A 26,198-nucleotide genomic window follows, 5' to 3' on the forward strand; every position below is an offset into this window, starting at 1 on the left:
TGCCTGTAATCCATGGCTTCTGGTTGGGATATGCACGTAAGGTCACTGTGGGGACGACGTCGTCGATGCACTTATTGATGAAGCCGGTGACTGGGGTGGTATACTCCTCAATGCCATTGGATGAATCCCGGAACATATTCCAGTCTGTGCTAGCAAAACAGTCCTGTAGCGTAGCATCAGCGTCATCTGACCACTTCCGTATTGAGCGAGTCACTGGTACTTCCTGCTTTAGTTTTTTCTTGTACGCAGGTACCAGGAGGATAGAATTATATTCAGATTTGCTAAATGTAGGGTGAGGGAGAGCTTTGTATGTGTCTCTGTGTGTGGAGTAAAGGTGGTCTAGAGTTTTTATCCTCTGGTTGCACATGTGACAAGCTGGTAGAAATGAGGTAAAACGGATTTAAGTTTGCCTGCATTAAAGTCCCCGGCCACTAGGATCGCCGCTTCTGGATGATCATTTTCTTGTTTACTTATGGCCTTATACAGCTTGTTGAGTCCGGTCTTAGTGCCAGCATCGGTTTGTAGTGGTAAATAGACGGCTACGAATAATATAGATGAGAACTCTCTTTGTAGACAGTGTGGTCTACAGCTAACATGAGGTATTCTACCTCAGGCGAGCAATACCTCAAGACTTCTTTAATATTAGAAATCGTGTACCAGCAGTTTTTGATAAATAGACACACACCCCCGCCCCTCGTCTTACCAGACGTAGCTGCTCTGTCCTGCCGATGCACGGAGAAGCCAGCCAGCTCTATATTATCCATGTCGTCGTTTAGCCACGTCTCGGTGAAACAGAAGATATTACAGTTTTTAAATGTCCCATTGGTAGGATAGTCTTAATCGTAGATCTTCCAGATTGTTTTCCAATGATTCCATGATGGCTAATAATAAGGAAGTAGTGGTGGTTTACCTACTCGTCAACGAATTCTTACAAGGCACACCGCCCTCCTCCTCCTTTTTCTCAGTCTTTTCTTCATGCGGTTGACGGGGATTTGGGCCTTATCTCGACAAAGCAGTATATCCTTTGCGTTGGACTCATTAAAGACAAGATCTTTGTCTAGTTTGAGGTGAGTAATCGTTGTTCTGATGTTCAGAAGATCTTTTCGGTCATAAGAGACGATAGCAGCAACACTATGTCCAAAATTAGTTACTAACAATGCAAAAAAAAATAAAACATTTCACAGTAGGTTAGAAGCCCGTAAAACGGCAGCCCCCCCCCCCCCCCCCCCCCGGCGCCATTATCCAAAAATGTTTTTTTTTTTTTTTTTAAGAAATAAAATAATACAAAAACAATAAACAAAAATAAGGTACACATGAATCGATTACCTAATGTTGCTATAGGACCATGCAGAATGGTATAGTGGATGTGTGGATGCGTGTGTTTGTAGAACTCTCGAGGAAGGAATGACCAAGGAGAACAATGAGCATAGTTTAAATTATTCATTGTCACAGAGCGAGCTGGGAAGGAGGCAGAAACTCACTGTTCTATTTGTGCCGTGCAATAACCCTGTGATTTAACGTTAGTCCTGTAATGGGTGTATTCTACCATAACAGAAAACATACAGTACACTGTGTTATTATGTACAGTTCATTCAGAAAGTATTCAGACCCCTTGACTTTTTCCACATTTTGTTACGTTACAGCCTTATTCTAAAATTGATTCATATGTCGTTTTTCCACATTACTCTACACACAATACCCCATAGTGACAAAGTATAAACAAGTTTTTAGAAACGTGGGCAAATTTGTGAAACAAATACTGAAATTGTACATTTACATAAGTATTCAGACCCTTTTCTCAGTACTTTGTTGAAGCACCTTTGGCAGCGATTACAGCATCGAGTCTTCTTGGGTATGACGCTACAAGCTTGGCACACCTGTATTTCTCCCATTCCTCTCTGAAGATCATCTCAAGCTCTGTCAGGTTGGATGGGGAGTGTTGCTGCACAGCTATTTTTAAGTTTCTCAAGAGATGCTCGATCGGGTTCAAGTCTGGTCTCTCACAGGGCCACTAAAGACAATTCAGAGACTTGTCCCGAAGCCACTACTGCATTGTCTTGGCTGTGTGCTTAGGGTCATTGACTTGTTGGAAGAACCTTCGCCCCAGTCTGAGGTCCTGAGCGCTCTGGAGCAGGTTTTCATCAAGGACCATTCTTTGCCTCAAACCTGATTAGTCTCCCAGTCCATGCCACTGAAAAACATTCCCACAGCATGATGCTGCCACCACCTTGCTTCACCATAGGGATGGTGCCAGCTTTCCTCCAGACGTAACGCTTGCTATTACGGTCAAAGAGTTCAATCTTGGTTTCATCAGACCAGAGAATCTTGTTTCTCATGGTCTGACAGTCCTTTAGGTGCCTTTTAGCAAACTCCAAGCGGGCTGTCGTGCCTTTTACTGAGGAGTGGCTTTCATCTGGCCACTCTACCATAAAGACCTGATTGATGAGTGCTGCATAGATGGTTGTGCTTCTGGAAGGTTCTCCCATCTCCACAGAGGAACTCTAGAGCTCTGTCAAAGTGACCATCGGGTTGTTGGTCACCTCCCTGACCAAGGCCCGTCTCCCCCGATTGATCAGTTTGGCCGGGCGGCCAGCTCTAGGAAGAGTCTTTGTGGTTCCAAACTTCTTCCATTTAAGAATGATGGAGGCCACTGTGTTCTTGGGGACCTTCAATGCTGCAGACAGATCTGTCCCATGACACAATCCTGTCTCAGTGCTCTATGGACAATTCCTTTGACTTCATGGCTTGGTTTTTGCTCTGACATGCACTGTCAACTGTTTGACCTCATAAAGACAGATGTGTGCCTTTCCAAATCATGTCCAATCAATCGACTTTACCACAGGTGGACTCCAATCAAGTTGTAGAAACATCTCAAGGATGATCAATGGAAACAGGATGCACCTGAGCTCAATTTCGAGTCTCATAGCAAAGGGTCTGAATACTTATGTAAATAATGTATTTCTGTTTTTTATTTTTAATAAATTAACAAACATTTCTAAAAGCCTGTTTTCGCCTTGTCATTTTGGGGGTATTGTGTGTAGATTGCTGAGGAAAAACCAGGTGTTTAGAAGAAGGCTGTAACGTAACAAAATGTGGAAAAAGTCAAGGTGTCTGAATACTTTCCAAAGGCACTGTATGGTGTGGTCTCTGGCCACCATTGTCCTTTGTCTTTCTCCTCCCTCTTTATTTTCCTTTCTCTCTCCCCCCTCCTCCTCTCTCTCTCACTATCTCTCTCGCGCTCTCCCTCTCTCTTAGTGATGACACACGATTCTCTCTCTCATGCTCTGTTTCTCACTCTCTCTCTTCCTTTTCTTCATCCTTCTCTCTCTCTATGAGTGACCAGACAGACACCAGCTACAGTCAGACTGCAGACACACTGCCTATCAGGACAGTGAGTGATAATGGGTCTATATGTTAACTGTCCATTACCTACCATGTTACCCTAAAGCAGCGTTAGCCATAAGGATTTGGATTGGTGGTTTTACTTCATTCTCCATACTTACCAATGATTATAATGATGACTCTGATCCAACCATAAATTCATACATTGTGCCCCTGGACTGAGAGGATGGAAGTTTAATATGTCGCTAAAGGTAAAAGGCTAATGTTAACTAGCTAAAGTTGCCCATGAAAGGAAGTTAGGTTCGCGAGCAAGCATTTTAGTCAAGTAGCCTAGCACAACAAAAAATAAAAACGTGTACTGTATGACAGAGTTATAGACCGTTTCGTCAACATGAAAGAGAGGAGGATGGCATTGGTGTTTCTCTACATGTTTTTTCTACTTGCACGCACACACACACACAAACACGCACGCACACACATGCACACACACACACACAAATGTGACTCACCACCCGGATTCGGTCTTATGTAGCAACATTTGAATTTCAGTTTTTTACATGGGATAAAAGTAGAGCCTCAGAGCTACAAAATGGTATATCATACATTGTATTTGAGGAAACAATGGGAAAGTAATTCTGCTTTGAAAGTTGATCAACTTGTAAACTCACTTTTGAGAAAACCGTCTTTCAATGTTTTGGTACTACTATTGGAGAGCCCTTCTTTGTCTACACCCATTGTTCACACCCTCTTAAGCCTCAGCCCCACCCATCTCTTCAAGGGTTGATCCGTGCTTTCTTTACTAACTTGCCAGCTACTTCCAGACATCTAAGAGAGAGAGAACAGCTCACTGAGCATTACTCTCCCTATCGCTCTACGTGTATTTTTTACGATCAAACAGCTCTCCTGTGAAGTCGTGACTTGCGACATACACCTAGTTTCCTGAATCTGGTCACAAATCAGAACCATGGACAGCCACATCATATTCAGCTTACATTGATTGGACTAAAATGATTTTGGTATCTTTTAGTTGTCGCTGTATTAGACTAAGCGTAGGTGATTTGATGATGTTGAAATGGTCCTGGAATATTAGAAGTAGCTCCTGTTTCTTTGCGACTTGCGGTAACTATCCGTGGTTCTAAATGAAGTTGTTTAGTAGTCCAAAAATGTGGGAAACATTAACTTGTTTGACCATGCTGTAGGTAAAGTAACTGTTTGTTACATGCAATATGTTTTGTGGACTTCACCGGACAGATGTTGCGCTCCGGTTTTGTGATGAAATTAAGTTGTGGTTTAATTTATTATGTCACTGTGTATGCTTATTGTCTCTGCCTTTAGGCCTATATACAATGGTGGCAAGGCATATGAACTAACAGGTTATAGAGCAAACAAGGCAATTATCACAATAGGTTGTAATATGTATTTGTTTCTGGCTTGGTGATTGTACTCACGCACCACTACTGCCCTAAAGGGCTCCTGACAGAACTGTGTCCCAAATGGCACCCTATTCTCTCTATAGTGCACGACTTTTGACCAAGGCCCATAGAGCTCTGGTCAAAAGTAATGCACTTCATAGTCAATAAGGTGCCAATTGGGATGTAACCCTGGTGTCTGGCCATCACTTCTAAAAGGTAAAGGGTCACCCACCGCAGAGAGAGAGCGAGAGAGAGCGGGGGGGGGGGGGAGACAGAGAGAGAGAGAGAGAGAGAGAGAGAGAGAGAGAGAGAGAGAGAGAGAGAGAGAGAGAGAGAGAGAGAGAGAGAGAGAGAGAGAGAGAGAGAGAGAGAGAGGGAGAGAGAGAGAGAGAGAGAGAGAGAGAGAGAGAGAGAGAGAGAGAGAGAGACAGAGGGGGGGAGAGAGACAGAGAGAGAGAGAGAGAGAGAGAGAGAGAGAGAGAGAGAGAGAGAGAGAGAGAGAGAGAGAGAGAGAGAGAGAGAGAGAGAGAGAGAGAGAGAGAGAGAGAGAGAGAGAGAGAGAGAGAGAGAGAGAGAGAGAGAGAGAGATAGAGAGAGAGAGAGAGAGAGAGAGAGAGAGAGAGAGAGAGAGAGAGAGAGAGAGAGCTCACTTGCTTTGGCAATGTTAACACATATTTCCCATGCCAATAAAGCCCCTTGAATTGAATTGAATTGAATTGAGAGAGAGAGAGAGAGAGAGAGAGAGAGAGAGAGAGAGAGAGAGAGAGAGAGAGAGAGAGAGAGAGAGAGAGAGAGAGAGAGAGAGAGAGAGAGAGAGAGAGGGGGAGAGAGAGAGAGAGAGAGAGAGCGGGGGGGGAAGACAGAGAGAGAGAGAGAGAGAGAGAGAGAGAGAGAGAGAGAGAGAGAGAGAGAGAGAGAGAGAGAGAGAGAGAGAGAGAGAGAGAGAGAGAGAGAGAGAGAACTACACTTCCCATATTCACAAGTGCTTTTAGAGGATGTGAGAGTGAGGGGGTATGCTAAACAACAGTAATACAACTCGTGAGAGAATGGGGAGGGAGGAGAACACAAGTATTACATATCCTAGTTAGCCAGTCTTACCTACGTATATCTCCTCTGAGAAGGATCAGACAGTTAATATTCTTGTTCTGTGTTCATCAAACAGGTGTTTTGTGTTTATAGACCAGGTCTCTCTTGAAAAATAGATTTAATCTCAATTAGGAAAAACCTGTATAAAATATCAAATATTCCTCCTAAATAGCACCCTATTGCCTAGTACCCCAGGGTCCATAGGGTGCTGGTCAAAAGTAGTGCACTAAATAGGGAATAGGGTGACATTTGTGATGAAGCCCCAGTCTTCGGTAATGATAGCGAGTCAAAAACAGAATATACATTTTTAAAAGTGAGATTTTCACTGGACAGTTACTTTAACACAGGAGCAACATAACCCTAATGTGGATATAATTGCACCATAATTGCAATGCACTCAATAAAAATAACTCAGGAACTGGTACGCAGGTACAGAGAACACAGTATGAATTCACACAAAAACAAACAGGGAAATGGACAGGGTATGTACGACTGCAGAGTACTGAAGAGTAAATGCAGGGAAAGGAACAATGTTAGAGTAGTGTGTACATATACAGATGTAGCTTACAGGTTAAAAACAGGCTACACTTAAAAAAAGGGTTCCAAAAGGGTTCTTCGGCTGTTCCCATAGGAGAACCCTTTTTTGTTCCAGGTAGAACTATTTTGGGTTCCATGTAGAACCCTCTGTGGAAAGAGTTCTACATGGAACCCAATAGGGTTCTACCTGGAACCAAAAGGGTTCTACCTGAAAACAAAAGGGTTCTTCAAAGGGTTCTCCTATGGGGACAGCCATGATGAAGTAAAAGGCTACTTGCTAATGATATGTCTAAAGCTTGCTTTGACATTGTGTATTTCGCTGCACATACTGTCTGTACATACATATTTTCATTCTGTTCCATGCAAAACCAGCACTTGGTTACCATTATCAGTTTCTGCTGGGGGCTTGGCAAGCCTGGTCCCAGATCTGTTTGTGCTGTCTTGCCAACTCATATGGCCGACCAAACAGATCTGGGACCAGGCTAGTCTGGTTAGACCTCAGTGGAAACTGGTGCTAAAACTAGACATACAAAATATTACACATACAGCTTCCCAAGACCAGGTCAGGTGCCAATCAGTTAATCACCATTCAGAAAGATCACTGATAATCTCCTAAATTGGAACGCAGTGGCTGTAAGCAACATGCTACAGTATATATGACATCAGAGATCAGGGTCTCTGCTTCACAGCTCTGTATGGATTTTGATGATAGCCATTCTGAACTTGAGCACCAAGAGCGACAAGACGCTGCCCTCATCCCTCCCGCTACTTGGGAAATTTTTGCACATTTGACCAATGAGTCATAGTAATCTCCTCTTATGCACTCCGGACATGCATTGGTAGTACCCAACTCCCTAACGATCATCAGGTCATTAATGGCCTGGTACTCAGGGATGTATTGTCCCCCATCAGGTCCTAACAGCCTGGTACTTAGGGCTGTATTGTCCCTCCATCAGGTCCTAACAGCCTGGTACTCAGGGCTGTATTGTGCCTCCATCAGGTCCTAACAGTATGGTACTCAGGGCTGTATTGTCCCTCCATCAGGTCCTAACAGCCTGGTACTCAGGGCTGTATTGTGCCTCCATCAGGTCCTAACAGCCTGGTACTCAGGGCTGTATTGTCCCCCATCAGGTCCTAACAGCCTGGTACTCAGGGCTGTATTGTCCCTCCATCAGGTCCTAACAGCCTGGTACTCAGGGCTGTATTGTGCCTCCATCAGGACCTAACAGTCTGGTACTCAGGGCTGTATTGTCCCTCCATCAGGTCCTAACAGTCTGGTACTCAGGGCTGTATTGTGCCTCCATCAGGACCTAACAGTCTGGTACTCAGGGCTCTATTGTCCCTCCATCAGGTCCGAACAGTCTGGTACTCAGGGCTGTATTGTGCCTCCATCAGGACCTAACAGTCTGGTACTCAGGGCTGTATTGTCCCTCCATCAGGTCCTAACAGCCTGGTACTCAGGGCTGTATTGTCCCTCCATCAGGTCCTAACAGCCTGGTACTCAGGGCTGTATTGTCCCTCCATCAGGTCCTAACAGCCTGGTACTCAGGGCTGTATTGTCCCTCCATCAGGTCCTAACAGTCTGGTACTCAGGGCTGTATTGCCCCTCTAACCACTCTGATTTCAATGCAAAATAATTCAAAAATCACATCAAACCCTTAACATCAAAACAGTATGTGCTTTTAAAACTAACCTCACTGTGATTGATCAATTTGAAGGAAGAAGTTCAACAACAGGTTGAAACTGAGTGGAAAACATGGTTGATGTGGATGTTATTTTAAAGCCTTAACACAACGAAATGGACAGAGTTTTTTAAGGTGATGATTCATTCAAAACGGCCATTTGCATAGGCCTATACAGTGGGGAGAACAAGTATTTGATACACTGCCGATTTTGAAGGTTTTCCTACTTACAAAGCATGTAGAGGTCTGTAATTTTTATCATAGGTACACTTCAACTGTGAGAGACGGAATCTAAAACAAAAATCCAGAAAATCACATTGTATGATTTTTAAGTAATTAAATTGCATTTTATTGCGTGACATAAGTATTTGATCACCTACCAACCAGTAAGAATTCCGGCTCTCACAGACCTGTTAGTTTTTCTTTTAGAAGCCCTCCTGTTCTCCACTCATTACCTGTATTAACTGCACCTGTTTGAACTTGTTACCTGTATAAAAGACACCTGTACACACACTCAATCAAACAGACTCCAATCTCTCCACAATGGCCAAGACCAGAGAGCTGTGTAAGGACATCAGGGATAAAATTGTAGACCTGCACAAGGCTGGGATGGGCTACAGGACAATAGGCAAGCAGCTTGGTGAGAAGGCAACAACTGTTGGCGCAATTATTAGAAAATGGAAGATGTTCAAGATGACGGTCAATCACCCTCGGTCTGGGGCTCCATGCAAGATCTCACCTCGTGGGGCATCAATGATCATAAGGAAGGTGAGGGATCAGCCCAGAACTACACGGCAGGACCTGGTCAATGACCTGAAGAGAGCTGGGACCACAGTCTCAAAGAAAACCATTAGTAACACACTACGCTGTCATGGATTGAAATCCTGCAGCGCACGCAAGGTCCCCCTGCTCAAGCCAGCGCATGTCCAGGCCCGTCTGAAGTTTGCCAATGACCATCTGGATGATCCAGAGGAGGAATGGGAGAAGGTCATGTGGTCTGATGAGACAAAAATAGAGCTTTTTGGTCTAAACTCCACTCGCCGTGTTTGGAGGAAGAAGAAGGTTGAGTACAACCCCAAGAACACCCTCCCAACCGTGAAGCATGGAGGTGGAAACATAATTCTTTGGGGATGCTTTTCTGCAAAGGGGACAGGACGACTGCACCGTATTGAGGGGAGGATGGATGGGGCCATGTATCGCGAGATCTTGGCCAAAAACCTCCTTCCCTCAGTAAGAGCATTGAAGATGGGTCGTGGCTGGATCTTCCAGCATGACAACGACCCGAAACACACAGCCAGGGCAACTAAGGAGTGGCTCCGTAAGAAGCATCTCAAGGTCCTGGAGTGGCCTAGCCAGTCTCCAGACCTGAACCCAATAGAAAATCTTTGGAGGGAGCTGAACGTCCGTATTGCCCGCCGACAGCCCCGAAACCTGAAGGATCTGGAGAAGGTATGTATGGAGGAGTGGGCCAAAATCCCTGCTGCAGTGTGTGCAAACCTGGTCAATAACTACAGGAAACGTATGATCTTTGTAATTGCAAACAAAGGTTTCTGTACCAAATATTAAGTTCTGCTTTTCTGATGTATCAAATACTTATGTCACGCAATAAAATGCAATTTAATTACTTAAAAATCATACAATGTGATTTTCTGGATTTTTGTTTTAGATTCCGTCTCTCACAGTTGAAGTGTACCTATGATAAAAATTACAGACCTCTACATGCTTTGTAAGTAGGAAAACCTTCAAAATCGGCAGTGTATCAAATACTTGTTCTCCCCACTGTATATGAGGCCAAGCCCAAATAAATTAAGGATTGTGCCGTTCGACAATACAAAACCTACCGCATACAATGCACAGCAGAAAAACAAAGAAAATCTGATTTAAAATGTCTTTGGTACAAATTTGGTCGAGACTATACAAAAAAATTGACTGTAGACTGTATTGTTATCCATACTGGATGGACTGGTTACCTTAAACTACGCTCCAAAAAGTATATCCATGAGTCGGGGAGCGAAGGTAGGCCTATAGGCCTAGGCGGTGCTATTGGTTCATGTATTGTACTGGGGGGCTTACAGAGTAAGCCTACAATTATAGTACATTTGTATTTGATTTTGAATAACCTAGTAATACAGCATTATTTATATTTTCATAATTAATAGGCTGACACATTACCTTTAGCTACAGAATATCTCACCATCATGCATTTCCATCTCCTCCCCTCCTTCATTCCTTTCTCATGCGTACAGAGAGGGGCTGTCAACACTTTCATGAAATATGCTTGGTTGTGAAAACATGTTGATGTTCGACAGATTTCACTTGATTTCCCAAATTAAACACTGGGTAACTGCAAGAACAGAGAGAGAGAACAGCGAGAGGCTGCATACTCTCACACAGTGGTTGATCTGTGGAGTGAAATAATCAGAGTAGCCTACAGCACCCGCATGAGTGAGAAAAACAACCCAGCTGAAAAGTGGCTTCCATCAGCTATTAGATGGATGACATGGATTTTTTCCTCTGCCCCTGTTCCTTGATTTCTAAGACATTCTATGGTTTGTCTCAATCACAACTAAAGTTGCCAAATAACTCTTAATCTAGCGTATATGACCTGTTTCAAATTATGACTTTATGCTCAACATTCATATGTGCTCGCACTCGCTCTGGACTGGGGAAAATGTCCTTCCTATTATATTCAGCTAAGTTCAATTGTATTCTTCTTACTATATAATCATATAATATAAAATAATGGCATGGCATTTGGAAAGTATTCAGACCTCTTGACTTCTTCCACATTTTGTTACATTACAGCCTTATTCTAAAATGTATTAAATGACAAAGCAAAAACAGTTTTTCATAAATTTTTGCAAATGTACTAAAAATAAAAAATGGAAATATCACATTTACATAACTATTCAGACCCTTTACTCAGTACTTTGTTGAAGCACCTTTGGCAGTGATTACAGCCTCGAGTCTTCGTGGGTATGACGCTACAAGCTTGGCACACCTGAATTTGGGGAGTTTCTCCCTTTCCTCTCTGCAGATCCTCTCAAGCTATGTCAGGTTGGATGAGGAGCGTCGCTGCACAGACATTTTCAGGTCCACACCTGCATTGTCTTGACTGTGTGCTTAGGGTTCTTGTCTTGTTGGAAGGTGAATCTTCACTCCAGTCTTAGGTCCTGATCGCTCTGGAGCAGTTTTTCATCAAGGATCTCTCTGTACTTTTCTTCGTTCATCTTTCCCTCGATCTTGACAAGTCTCCCAGTCCCTGCCACTGAAAAACATCCACACAGCATGATGCTGCCCCCACCGTGCTTCACCGTAGGGATGGTGCCAGGTTTCCTGCAGACGTAACGCATCAGACCAGAGAATCTTGTTTCTCATGGTCTGAGAATCTTTAGGTGTCTTTTGGCAAAGCAGGCTGCCATGTGCCTTTTACTGAGGAGTGGCATCCATCTGGCCACTCTACCATAAGGGCCTGATTGGTGGAGTGCTGCAGAGATGGTTGTCCTTCTGGAAGGTTCTCCCATCTCCACAGAGGAACTCTAGAGCTCTGTCAGAGCAACCATCAGGTTCTTGGTCACCTACCTGACCAAGGCCCTTCTCCCCCGATTGCTCAGTTTGGCTGGGCGGCCAGCTCTAGGAAGAGTATTGGTTGTTCTAAACTTCTTCCATTTAAGAATGATGGAGCCCACTGTGTTCTTGGGGACCTTCAATGCTGTATTTTGTTACCCTTCCCCAGATCTGTACACCAACTCAATTCTGTCTTGGAGCTCTACGTACAATTCCTTCATCCTCATGGCTTGGTTTTTGCTCTGTCAACTGTGGGACCTTATATAAACAGGTGTTTGCCTTCCCAATCATGTCCAATTAATTTAATTTACCACCAGTGGACTCCAATCAAGTTGTAGAAACATCTCAATGATGCACCTGAGCTCAATTTCGAGTATCATAGCAAAGGGTCTGTATACTTTTGTAAATAAGGTATTTCTGTTAAAAAAAAATTATACATTTGCTCACATTTCAAAAACCCTGTTATCGCTTTGTCTTTATGGGGTATTGTGTGTAGATTGATGAGGAAAAACATTAATTTAATCGCTTTCAGAACAAGCCTGTAACGTAACAAAATGTGGAAAAAGTCAAAGTGTCTGAATACTTTCCGAATGCACTGTACACATATCTTGTTTGCTAAATGAACAAGCCTACAGCCCATTGCATGGCGCATAGCCAGATAACATACAGTATGCCAACTCATATTCTGGTCTTATGAAATACATTTTCTTTATATCACAATGTTTCTTTATACCTGCCTAAAATAAATAATGGATTTATTGTAATGGTTTATATTAAAATTATACATTTTTATGACTTTTTAAAATGTAGTTGTTCCAAAGGCGTGCATTAGCAGCTTGTATGTGCTTATATGCGTGGAGGCCTGGAGATGCTAAATGTGTTCATGTTAATTAACGGTCATTTACCGCGAGACCAGCAGTCTTTTGCATGCCACAGCCTATGACTCCATTTTATGCGCACCAAAATTACAATCTGCTTCTCTGAATTGCCTTGTGAAAGCCTAACACCGTAAGATTGTATTTTAGCATTTAGCTAGTCATGTTGACAATAGAAGAAGCTTCAAATTATGCCCGCCTGACCCATATTGCGATTTATAATGGATCGTTTTTGGATTGCGTAAACAACAACAGTAGTTGTGTAAAGGCAGGGGCTGTGTACCACACAAAACAACTACAAGTGTTCTTGCTCTGGTTCCTCAACGGCACAACTAGGAGAGCTCAAAAAAGCACCTTCTAGTTGAATACTTCTTTGAGTCATAAAAGTGGACTGAAATGACTTAGGAACTGTGCACACATTGGAGCGCTGTGTGGCCACGTGGAAACAACAGTTAGATCTCTCACTCAAACCCTTGTCATTTTTTGTTTTATGTTGCACCTACCCCAAATTTTCCAATAATATTCTTATCATGTTACTGAATGTATCTAGATAATTTTCAGATTTAGTCATCAACAAATATGGTGAAAAGTACAGTACATGTCAAATGCACATCAAAACAACAGTATAATGTGTCAGGTCAACTGTTGTGTCCTCACCTTTAGTCTAATCATTTTCACAACATTTCCAAACTGTTCCCTTTAAATTGCTACCATGGTTATGCATATGTTTTCCATATTTCTTCTGTAAGAAACATTTAAATTCAGCCCGATCCGTATAGGCCAAATCCCACGAGTTAAGGGGTTAAGACGTTATTGCATTTCAGCCAAATGAAAATAGTTTGGAGAAATAAACTGACAAAGAGTAGCAGAAAGCACAGAGCTATAGCTATGAGTTAGGTCAATCACGTCCTCCTCTCTCTATGTGTGAAGAGATTTTAATTCAAATCTGTCAGTATAGCAGCACAGGAAAAAACCCAGTAGCTTTACATCTAGACAGACACAATTGATTTTAAAAGCACAGAACAATTCGGTTTTATTCTCATTAAACTGACGCTAACATTTGGTTCACACTTTACAGACATTCATTTAGTGCTTATTTCATTGTAGTCATTTTCTAGCAGAGCTTCTGACTTTACACACAGTCACTGAATGTCAGGATTTCACTGAAGTTAGGCTGAGTAACAGTACAGTATGACTCTGAAAAGAGGACATTTAGTAAAAATGTATACAGTTCTATCGACCCATGGTTATGTGTACTGTAAACTGTCCTTGTATGGCTCCACACATCCAGAGACAACACAAACATTTGCAGTCAACCACAACAAACTATGTCTAGAACAAAGGAGAGTGTCTGACTGTTACAGTTTGAAACAGAGATGTGAAGAGAAAGTTGGAAATATAGTATATGTGCAGCAGGCCTGGAACACTGGTGATTTATTTTATTCTTTTAGCAAAACTCTACTTTAAGCAATGTTCAATTGGTCGGCAAACTGATACATAAATGGAGAGAACACATAAAAAGAGGGGAGGGAGAGAGAGATCTCAGAGCTTCAGACAGAGGAGACACAGAGACAGATAGCCTACAGGAAACCCATCTCAGACCATGCACACATACCTGTGAGGTTCTTCAGTCCCAGCTGGCGCAGGCCAAAGTTCCCATCTCTGCGGTAGTTGAGGAAGATCGCCAGAGCGTAGCGATCTTCATACATCTTAGTTCCTCTGATGATCCTCAGGTTCTCCAGTGGCAGGTAGTCAAACTGGTTCAGAGCCACGAGCACATAGCCTGTCACCTCACGGATAGACTGGAAGAGAAGAGAGGTGACAGAGAGAACATCAGACACATAGAACAAAACAGGAGATACTGTAGGGAGACAATCAGACATACACTAAAATCTGGACACTGACTGGAGATCTACACTACATGGCCAAAAGTACATGGATACCCCTTCAAATTCGTGGATTCGGCAATTTCAGCCACACCCGTTGCTGACAGGTGTATAAAATCGAGCACACAGCCATGCAATCTCCATAGACAAAACATTGGCAGTAGAATGGCCTTACTGAAGAGCTCAGTGACATTCAACGTGGCACCGTCATAGGATGCCACCTTTCCAACAAGTCAATTCGTCACATTTCTGCCCTGCTAGAGCTGCCCTGGTCAACTGTAAGTGCTGTATTGTGAAGTGGAAACGTCTAGGAGCAACAACGGCTCATGCGAAGTGGTAGGCCACACAAGCTCACAGAACGGGACCGCCGAGTGCTGAAGCGTGTAGCACGTAAGAATTGTCTGTCCGCGGATGCAACACTCACTACCGAGTTCCAAACTATCTCTGAAAGCAACGTCACCACAAGAACTGTTAGTCGGGAGCTTCATGAAATGGTTTTCCATGGCCGAGGTGCCGCACAGATCACCATGCGCAATGTCAAGCGTCGGTTGGAGTGGTGTAAAGCTCAACGCCATTGGACTCTGGAGCAGTGGAAACGCGTACTCTGGAGTGATGAATCCCACTTCACCATCTGGCAGTCCGACAGACGAAACCGGGTTTGGCGGATCCCAGGAGAACACTACCTGCCAGAAAGCATGGTGCACACTGTAAACTTTGGTGGAGGAGGAATAATGGTCTGGGGCTGTTTTTAATGGTGTAACGCTACAGCATACAATGACATTCTAGACGATTCTGTGCTTCCAACTTTATGGCAACAGTTGGCAGAAGGCCCTTTCCTGTTTCAGCATGACAATGCCCCCGTGCACAAAGCGAGGTCCATACAGAAATGGTTTGTCGAAATCGGTGTGGAAGAACTTGACTGGCCTGCACAGAGCCCTGACCTCAACCCTATCAAACACCTTTGGGATGAATTGGAACGCTGACTGCGGCCAGGCCTAATCGTCCAACATCAGTCCCCGACTTCACTAATGCTCTTGTGGCTGAATGGAAGCAAGTCCCTGCAGAAATGTTCAACATCAAGTGGAAAGCCTTCCCAGAAGAGTGTAGGCTTTTATAGCAACAAAGGGGGATCCAACTCCATATTAATGCACGTGATTTTGGAATGAGATCGACGAGTAGGGAGGTGTCCATGTAATGTAGCTTGGTCCCAGATCTGTTTTGTCCTGATCTGTTTATGCCATCTTCCCAACTCCTATGGTTTTCGATGACAACAACCACAGGAGTTGGCAAGACAAAACAACTAGATCTGGGATCAGGCTAACATAGACACAGAGCAGCTTGGAAAACGGATTCATCAGAAGGTCATTTTCACCTGCGATGCAACCGTGTGAGTAAGATACCGATATAGGTCAAGGAAGACTTTGCTAAAACTTTCTGCTCCAAGTTTGTGTCCGCTCCACTCAGTACCAGGGTGAAGCAGAAGGACAGCCATCACCATCAGCACCACCATCACTTCACACTTAAATTACATTTAGAAAGGATAATGACCGTTGAGACTTTGCAAACCCACCCAGCCAGAGCTAGTATGAATCAAAGTGACATGACCGTCCTCCCCTCATCCCCCCACCCCTGTCATGGTGGCTGTCCATAGAGGTCACGGACAGAAAGGGGCTGCCTCCGAATTGGCACCCTTTTGCCTATATAGTGCACTACTTTTGACCTGAGCCAGTAAACTACATAGGGAATAGGGAGTCATTTGGGATGCTGAGAGAGGCCTGTCACAACTCTAACGCCAACAGTGACAGTAATGACATCAACAGGCCTCCGCTGCACGCTACGTTATACACCCACACACGTCTGCCACCTCCACTGCTGCTGCTGCTGCTGCCACCACTGCTCAGGCTCAGATCACCGTCACTGACAGATGTCGTCAGCACAGGCCTGGCCCAGAAGTGGCAGAAGCAGTCATGGTTCTGTCATGATTGACTACAGTTACTTAATGAAGGGTTTCCCAAACATAGTCCTGGCCCCCTGGGTGCATATTTCGTTTTTTCCCCCTAGCTCTACACGACCTCGTTTGGAAAACCCTGACTTAATGGATATGAACAATGTTTTTGGTTTTTGACCAAAAACATTTTAATGTTTTTCACGCAGTGCTTAGTGATTCACATCACCTGTGTCCTAAATGGCACCTTATTCTCTATGGGCCCTGGTCAAAAGTAGTGCACTTCATAGGGGATAGGATCTCATTTGGGATGCATTCAGAATCCTTGTTAGTCATATCTTTAGTAGCTAACAAACTCCATCTAGGTAGGAACACCAGGTCTTAAACTGAATCCCCATGGCACCCTATTCCCTATTTAGTGCACTACTTTTGACCAGGAAGCCATAGGGCACTATAGAGGAAATCTAGTGCCATTTGGGACACAATATTTGTTATATTTCAGGTAGAGAGCTGCAGGAGCAGGGAGGCAGTACAGACAGAGAGAGTGCCTATGGATTGAAGGTGTCAACAGGTGTGTGTGTGTGTGTGTGTGTGTGTGTGTGTGTGTGTGTGTGTGTGTGTGTGTGTGTGTGTGTGTGTGTGTGTGTGTGTGTGTGTGTGTGTGTGTGTGTGTGTGTGTGTGTGTGTGTGTGTGTGTGTGTGTCTGTGTGATGCTTAATAGGGCTGATAGAGAGAGAGATAACTACACTGGAACATTGGAATGAGGGAGGAGGTCCCAGGGGATACTGGCTCCTTTCACACTTTTCTCTCCCTCTCATCTCTCTCCCTCTCTCTCCCTCTCATCTCTCTCCCTCTCTCTCCCTCTGTCTCCCTCTCTCTCCCCCTCATCTCTCTCCCTCTCTCTCCCTCTCATCTCTCTCCCTCTCATCTCTCTCCCTCTCTCTCTCCCTCTCTCTCCCTCTCATCTCTCTCCCTCTCATCTCTCTCTCATCTCTCTCCCTCTCATCTCTCTCCCTCTCATCTCTCTCCCTCTCTCTCCCTCTCATCTCTCTCCCTCTCTCTCCCTCTCTCTCCCTCTCTCTCCCTCTCTCTCCCTCTCTCTCCCTCTCTCCACATGGTTGTTGACAGACACAACTCCCTAAGCCTGAAACCTGTGCACACCCAATCAGACAGAAGTCTGATAGGCCAAGGACAGAGGGCTGGGGCTGACTCTCTCATGTACAGACAGACAGAGAGACACAGACACAGACACTGTGCAGACACAGACACACACACATTGCACCACGCTGGGGTCTTGGAGGTCACCCTCCTCATCTTCTAATGACCCTGGGGCTCCAGCTGAGACTGTTTGGGGACCAGCAAGGGTCTGAGAACAGTGACCCTGCTATGGGCACAGTGGCTCCTTCAGACCCCCCTCCCTCCCTGCCTGTCAATGTGTGTGTGTGCATATGTGCATGTGTCTATTGGTGTGTGTGTGTGTCCTCAAAGTGCGTACTCACTGCCAGACAACACATCAACCAGGAACAAATAGTACTTCCTGTACCAGTTACCTAGCAACCTCCAAAACCTGCTACCAGCATAAAAAAATCATTGAGAAAAATGAATAGATAAATAAATAGGGAAAACATAACTCATTTAATTAAAGGATTAAACCTTGCGTTGTTGATATTTGTTTTCAGGGCTCCTTTCTGTGCCTTTGTTCACTTTAAAAGACTGTTTAACTCCATCTCTCCCTCGCTAATTTGTTATTTTCCAGCCACCAAATCGATACTTCCCACAGTGCAGGCTGGCGCAAAGGGAGACAGGGAGAGATGGCAGGTACACACCGTTCTTATAACTTCAGATTGTTCACTCAATAGAGTGCATGAATAAAAACAAACCACTTGTAGTGATGAAGGGCTGGCGGGAGAGCCAATGGCATAGCATCAATATGTGGTTAGTTTCATTAACGGCTGGTGAAGAGAAAACACCCACAATACTACAACAATAATACAGAAATACTACAACAAGACTACAACAATAATACAGAAATACTACAAGACTACAACAATAATACAGAAATACTACAAGACTACAACAATAATACAGAAATACTACAAGACTACAACAATAATACAGAAATACTACAACAAGACTACACCAATAATACAGAAATACTACAAGACTACAACAATAATACAGAAATACTACAACAAGACTACACCAATAATACAGAAATACTACAAGACTACAACAATAATACAGACATACTACAACAAGACTACACCAATAATACAGAAATACTACAAGACTACAACAATAATACAGAAATACTACAACAAGACTACAACAATAATACAGAAATACTACAAGACTACAACAATAATACAGAAATACTACAACAAGACTACAACAATACTATCCAAAGTGGATTGCTTTGTCTATGGACTCTCTGTGAGAGTGGAACGGGCATGAGTTTTGGGACATTCATATTGTCAAAGGTCAACTTAATGTATTTCTCTATTTAACTGCCCTGTAATTAGGAAGGTAAATTACCTGTTAAATATAAATCATGCCCTGGATTTCTTTTACAGCTGAAATACCATGGGGGCTCTCCATCTCCATCTCCTCAGATAGAGAGGTTAGAGGTGTATCAAGACTTGACTTTCAGGATCTGTCACACACATGCATACAGAGACACATACACGTGCATTTGTGAAACACTAGCTATGATGAAGTCAGCTAATGTGTTGTAATAGAATCACATACTGGGTCCTATTTGCCATGTCTTGGAGCACCTAGCCACCTAGCTGTGGGCTGTGCCGTACTATAGCTGTGGATTGATACTACATTAAGTGATGTGCCTGGCATTGTAATGATATGAACATATTGTATTGTAATGCAGATTCATCTCGACAGGAAGTGAAGAGAGCCTGATGGTGCTATAATGCTAATGCTTCAAAACCAACAGGTAGTGCAGTAGACCATCACACATGGAGAGGAAGAGAGGAGGGGAGGAGATGAGAGGAGAGAAGGGAACAGAATATCACCCACTCCAGGCTACAGAGTAAATTTGTTAATTAGTGTTATAGAACGGTCCGGCATACTAACAAAGGTATACAGTATGTACAGAGAGAGAGAGAGAGAGAGAGAGAGAGAGAGAGAGAGAGAGAGAGAGAGAGAGAGAGAGAGAGAGAGAGAGAGAGAGAGAGAGAGAGAGAGAGAGACTGAGAAAGAGAAAGAGAAAGAGACTGAGAAAGAGAAAGAGAGGAAGAAAGAGAGCACATACATCATGCTGATGAAGGAGGCTGAGATGATTAGATAGAAACAGCTGAATATCCTGAATATCCATGGACTACTAGCTACGTCACAGTTCTGGAAGAGAGAACAAAAGAGAACAGAACAGGGTAGATTCAGTAGATTAAGTGGGATTTCTTCTTCCCTCCTCTACCGTCCCTCCCAACGCTCACTCAGGCGTTTGAGAGCGGAAGTGTGCCAGGCAGCGGAACAAAACCTTCCCTTCAGCCTCCGAGACGTGTCTGGCTTTGAAATGGAGTCCTTCAATCCTCAACTTCTAAAGGAGGGGGAGGGGTGATATAGAAACAGGAGGGAGGGGGGCAAGTAGAGAGAGAGAGCAATGGATGGAGAGGGAGATTAGGGATAGAGAAAGAGAGAAAGAAAGAGAGAGGGGGAGGGAGTTAGAACAAGCAGAGAGAAACCGAGAGAGGGAAGTAGAGCAAGGAGAGAGAGGGAGAAGGGAATGAGGAAAGAGAGAGGAGAAATAGAGAAAGACAGTGAAAGTGAGGAGGGAGGAGGGGGAATGAGGAGAGAGAGGAGAGCAGTCAAGTGGATCAGAGAGGGTCCCTGCACTGTACAAAATATTGTGCTAGTTCTAATTAGAAAATTGAGGCAACAATTGCATCAGCTTTTTGAGTATTTCCAACATGAGTGATTCTTAAGTATAATATACTTAACTTTGGGTTTTTCGCAAACACTAATATAAAAAGTTCAGGATTTAAAAAAAACACTTGAATCCAACTGAATTTGATCAATTCCAAAACTGTTATTATTCACTAGATCTTTTTGATTAGTTACTTGCAGTAATTCTGTCTTATTGTTTAACATTTATGTTTTTGAATATTATCCATTTTAACCTAAAGATAGTTCTCATTCCACTAGCTGTAAGGGGAAGTAGATCTGCAAGGATTATAGGATGCTGCATTTGCCACTCTCATTAAGTGTTGTGCGCATTATATTATTGATGGTGGGAATGGGTGGTCTCATCTTTGAATGTCAATTTGCCCGACGGTTTTGATATACGTTCATCATGATCCATTACACCTCATAGCACAACAAACTGTTTAATACTAATATAGAAATATATTTTTCTTTCTTCAAACATGCAAATAACATTGCATTAATGTATCTTTTTTTTTTGCAACAATCCTCAAAAAAATGAGCCAAAAATATTTAAGTTTAGAGAAAATATTATGAAAATGTAATAAATTAAACACAATTTCCCTTGTAGTTGTTTTTACATGCAAATAATTATTCAGATTTTGCAGTATATTAAATTGAATTTACATTTTCGAATGTCATGCTTTTTGAACTCATCAACATTAAGTAAGGTATTCAAATATTGAACTAAAACCAGAAACCTGCATTTTTATGTGAAAATCATAGATTCTTTGGGGAAATATTTGGGCAATTCCATGGTAACTGAATTATGCTTAGATAGATTTTTCACTTTGAAATGTAAACCAAACAAAAACCAATGATTTCAAAGTTTAACAAACCATATAACTCTAATACACAAGGATGACTTTTAACACATTTACAGGAAGAACTGTGCAGATACAACATTTGGTTACAGAATAAAACTGAGGGAGATTTGACCATACTTTTTCTACCATAGTTTAAATGTACTGTGTAAATTGGAACCAGTTCAGGGAACAGAACTGAAAACTGGAAAATATTTTTTTTCAAGGAACAGAATCAGAACCGGGAATGAAAGTGATTATTTTAAAAGCATGGGAACCGGTTAATAACATTATTTTACGTTCCAGAAATGGTTTTCCAGTCCCACAAAACGCAACAAAACACCTATGCAAAGCCCTCACTCTGTACCTCAGAAACGTATTCCAGTGTCTGCCTGCCAGCTGAAAATCTTTGCCAGTGTGTGTGTGTGTGTGTAGGCTACCTGCCCCTCCCCCTCTGAAGCATAGTCTACTGTAGGCTACTGACGTTACAAATGTGATTCAGAAATTAGGGAGAGAGAATTTTTATTATAGAAGAATCGATTAACTTCATCAATGCTAGTTAAAGATACTACAGTTATCACGTGGATTTGTTAACAGAATTATATTTTAATTCTGGTGCAGCTCTGCACACACAAGCAACGTTAAGCCAACTCTCTGAAGTTCAAAGACGTTCAAGGTTCCTTCATAGAAGCCGCTCCTCCGTAGGTATGATGCTGTGGCCTAATTCAGATAATGCATGTCATAACAACAAGATGTCAAGCGCTTCAAGCCTCCTCCTCCACCATTTCTCACTCTATAACCACCCGCAAAATTTCAGTCGCATCTCGCGACCGACACTTGTCTGTCAAATGCATGTAAATAGCTTGCCACTCTATAGCAGGCTGCTCTATCCACACTGATTGGTGCAGTAATTTAATGTCGAGCTAAATGTTTAAAAAAATATATTTTGGAGGTTTGAAAATGAACAGAAAGAAACTATATAAACTGGTACTTTTGGGGATTCGAACCGATTTATAACTTTATTTTGCTGGTCGGAACAGTGGAACAAAACCCCCAAAAATAATGGATCTGTTAAAAACAAATGATTGGAAAATAATTTTGGTTCCAACCCCGGATTCAAAGTATTCATTGTGCATTGAGTTGTATAGTTTGTTAAACTTAGAAGTTTGTTTGATTATAATTTTAAAGTGATAAATCTGAGTCTAAGCGTAATTCCGTTACCATGGAATTGCCCATTTACTAAGCCCCTCAATCATTTTTTACGGTGTGTATATTTTAATGCATAATTAAAACTCCACCTGTTCCAGCTCAGAGAGAGAGAGAGAGAGAGAGAGAGAGAGAGAGAGAGAGAGAGAGAGAGAGAGAGAGAGAGAGAGAGAGAGAGAGAGAGAGAGAGAGAGAAAGAGAGAGAGAGAGAGAGAAAGAGAGAACAAGAGAGAGAAAGAGAGAACAACAGAGAGAAAGAGAGAGAACAACAGAGAGAAATAGAGAATGAGAGAAACAGAGAGAAAGAGAGAATGAGAGAAACAGAGAGAAATAGACAGAGAGAGAAAGAGACAGGGACAGGGACAGAGACAGGACAACAGAGAGAGAAACAGAGAGAAAGAGACAGAGAGAGAAAGAGACAGGGACAGAGACAGGACAACATAGAGAGAAACAGAGAGAAAGAGACAGAGAGAGAAAGAGACAGGGACAGAGACAGGACAACATAGAGAGAAACAGAGAGAAAGAGACAGAGAGAGAAAGAGACAGGGACAGAGACAGGACAACAGAGAGAGAAACAGAGAGAAAGAGACAGAGAGAGAAAGAGACAGGGACAGAGACAGGACAACAGAGAGAGAAACAGAGAGAAAGAGACAGAGAGAGAAAGAGACAGGGACAGGGACAGAGACAGGACAACAGAGAGAGAAACAGAGAGAAAGAGACAGAGAGAGAAAGAGACAGGGACAGAGACAGGACAAAAGAGAGAGAAACAGAGAGAAAGAGACAGAGAGAGAAAGAGACAGGGACAGAGACAGGACAACAGAGAGAGAAACAGAGAGAAAGAGACAGAGAGAGAAAGAGACAGGGACAGAGACAGGACAACAGAGAGAGAAAGAGACAGATAGAGAGAGTGAGAGAGAGAGAGAGATGGAGAGAGAGAGAAAGAGAGAGAGGGAGAGAAAGAGATAGCGAGAGAGAGAGAGAGGTAAACAGGTAAGAGTGTAATGACACCATAAGCATGTTGGGTAGACTGAACACACGTTAGCATGATTACCTCTCATCTCCATAGATATTGAGATGTTTGCGTGTGAGTGTGTCTTCATTTGTCTGCATGTGTATGCGTGGATGTGTGTGTGTGTTTGCTGAAGAGCTGGTGGAGACAAAGTCAGTGGATCTCACTCGGGCTTAGGGGCCTTGCATCAGTAAGCCCTTATCCCTACATTACCATATCTCTTCCCTTCTCTTCTCACTAGCTCCACTACCTCTCCACTCCTATACGAGTATGACAACCAGACGGAAAACATATCAGTGCAATATAAACATGCAAAGTGACTCAAAATATCCTATCAGATATTAACCAAAGCACAATTTTGCACACATGCATATCACCCCTAAATATGGTATCTGTGAAATAGGTTCAACATTTTGACAAGAGATGCCTGTCCTAAATCTGAATGTGTTTGTCTTTGATCAATGTAAACAATGATCCGTATGGATTACAGCTCTGTATAATGACGTTCCATGACTCTACAGTGAGGTGACCATGGGGATATGGTCTCTGGTGAGATCCTGTACAGAGATCCATTTCTTTGTGGTTGATACTGTGGGGGTGTTTGCTGAACCTACCATAAAACACACCCTTCTAATAAAACACACCCTTCTAATAAAACACACCCTTCTAATAAAACACACCCTTCTAATAAAACACACCCTTCTAATAAAACACACCCTTCTAATAAAACACACCCTTCTAATAAAACACACCCTTCTAATAAAACACACCCTTCTAATAAAACACACCCTTCTAATAAAACACACCCTTCTAATAAAACACACCCTTCTAATAAAACACACCCTTCTAAAATAGTAAAGAGATCCAGGGGTTACCTCCCTAACTCACTGTTACCCCACATTTACTCATTTCACCTTGTGTCACATACAATAACTTTGTGCATGTCATATATGTCTCATGAGAGTTGTGCGTACAATCAGATATTTTAGCTGTTGTAGTTTAAGTTGTTACAGTCCCACTCCCACTGGGGAAAGGGGGTTGGGGGGACAAGGGGGTCCTTGTGTTGGGTGATGACTTCACATGGCATTCCCCTTCCCAGAGTGCATTGCTCCCAGGTGGGGTGCATTGAGGTGTCTGCTCCCTCCACTCCTTCCTAGCATCGTCAAATGGGGGAAGGAGACACTTCAAACACCCTGAGCTGTCTGCATTCCATTCATCTAACCTGCAGCATGATGTGTGGTTCTTATATACTTCAATACTTCCTTTATCTCTTTAACACTATGAGGATGGTGTTTCATCTTTAAAGGAAGTCATATAAGTGAGGCAGTGTCTATGTATGAGAGTGTGTGTTTTCTCAGCTTCAGAGCAACATCATGGTTTGACATTTTTTTGTGTTATTTTGTTAGGGAATTCTCAGGTGATATCAGAAAATGGTGTTTAGTTTTCATATGCACTCAAAGTGGAACACTACCCTTATAAAAAGTGTTTTTGGACAAATGTAACATTTCACATGACATTTCAAATGTGATATTAAAAATGTTATGTGTGCTTTTTTTAGAACTGCCGGGATTAGAACCCGGTCTTCCACGGGAAAAGCCAACGTCTTGACCATTTCACCAAGAGGGCCAACACTAACTTTCAAGTCGCAGGCGGGCTACCTCATCACATGACCATGAGCAACCATGACCGACTCATGTCCGCTACACTTTCATGTGTATTTTCACATTGTAAGGTCAGCTAGGGGTGTCAAATTGTTCAAGAATGTCATAAATAAATCAAGTTTAGCGCCGGATATGCTGTGATTAACCACGAAGCATCGCAAAATTCATAATTTGCTAAAATGTATCTGTTATTTAAGCTTTTTTATACCAAAAAAAAGCATTACAATAAAATTGCCGTTTTGATTTTGTCCAAAGTAACGGTTAACAAAATCAGATAAATTGATCAACACAGTTTCTTTAACCTCAAAGTCAACTTGTTTTGACATCACATTCCTGTTCCAAGCTCATCACTAAGTTAAGGACCCTGGGACAGAACACCTCCTTCTGTGACTGGATCCTGGACTTTCTGACGGGCCGCCCCCAGGTGATGAGGGTAAGCAGCAACACATTCGCCACACTGACCCTCAACACGGGGGCGCCTCAGTGGTGCGTGCTTTGTCGCCTCCTGTACTCCCTTTTCACCCATGACTGCGTGGCCACGCACTACTCCAACACCATCATTAAGTTTACAGACGACACGACGGTGGTAGGCCTGATCACTGATGATGATGAGACAGCCTATAGGGAGGAGGAGACCTGGCAGTGTGGTGCCAGGACAACAAACTCTCCCTCAACTACAGCAATAGCTCATCATGGACTACAGGAAAGGGAGGGCTGAGCACACCCCCATTCACATCGACGGGGCTGTAGTGGAGCAGATCGAGAATGTCACGCCCTGGCCTTAGTATTCTTTGTTTTCTTTATTATTTTAGTTAGGTCAGAGTGTGACATGGGAAGTTTGTGTGTTTTGTCTAGTTTAGGGTGTGTGTATTGTTTAGGTGGTTTTGTATAGTGTATGGGGTTGTGTTCAGGAGAGAGGTCTAGGAAAGTCTATGGTTGCCTGGTTTGGTTCTCAATCAGAGACAGCTGGTTATTGTTGTCTCTGATTGGGAGCCATATTTAAGGCAGCCATAGGCTTTAGGTGATTGTGGGTAATTGTCTATGTTCTATGTTGCATGTGTGCACTTAGTTCGGTTTAGCTTCACGATCGTTTGTTTTGTTCATTTTGTAAGTGTTTGTTTTTTCCCTTCATTAAAAGAAGATGTATTTTTCACACGCTGCATTTTGGTCCTCTCTTCCACGTCAAGACGATCGTGACAGAGAGCTTCAAGTTCCTCGGTGTCCACATCAATAAGGATCTATCATGGTCCA

General features: G+C 42.9%; 1 protein-coding gene across 2 annotated transcripts in view; it reads right to left on the minus strand.

Annotated features, from left to right (window-relative positions):
* Nucleotides 1–26,198, minus strand: part of LOC139546622 (receptor tyrosine-protein kinase erbB-4-like) — a 518,533-nt gene that overhangs the window by 204,929 nt on the left and 287,406 nt on the right. For both annotated transcript variants that reach the window (XM_071355216.1, XM_071355215.1), the window contains exon 3: nt 14,117–14,303. In XM_071355216.1, the coding sequence (XP_071211317.1) occupies nt 14,117–14,303 (187 nt within the window). The remainder of the gene's footprint in view (nt 1–14,116; nt 14,304–26,198) is intronic.

The sequence above is a fragment of the Salvelinus alpinus genome, chromosome 20 (genome assembly GCF_045679555.1).
Source record: "Salvelinus alpinus chromosome 20, SLU_Salpinus.1, whole genome shotgun sequence".
In the NCBI taxonomy this organism is placed as follows: Eukaryota; Metazoa; Chordata; class Actinopteri; order Salmoniformes; family Salmonidae; genus Salvelinus; species Salvelinus alpinus.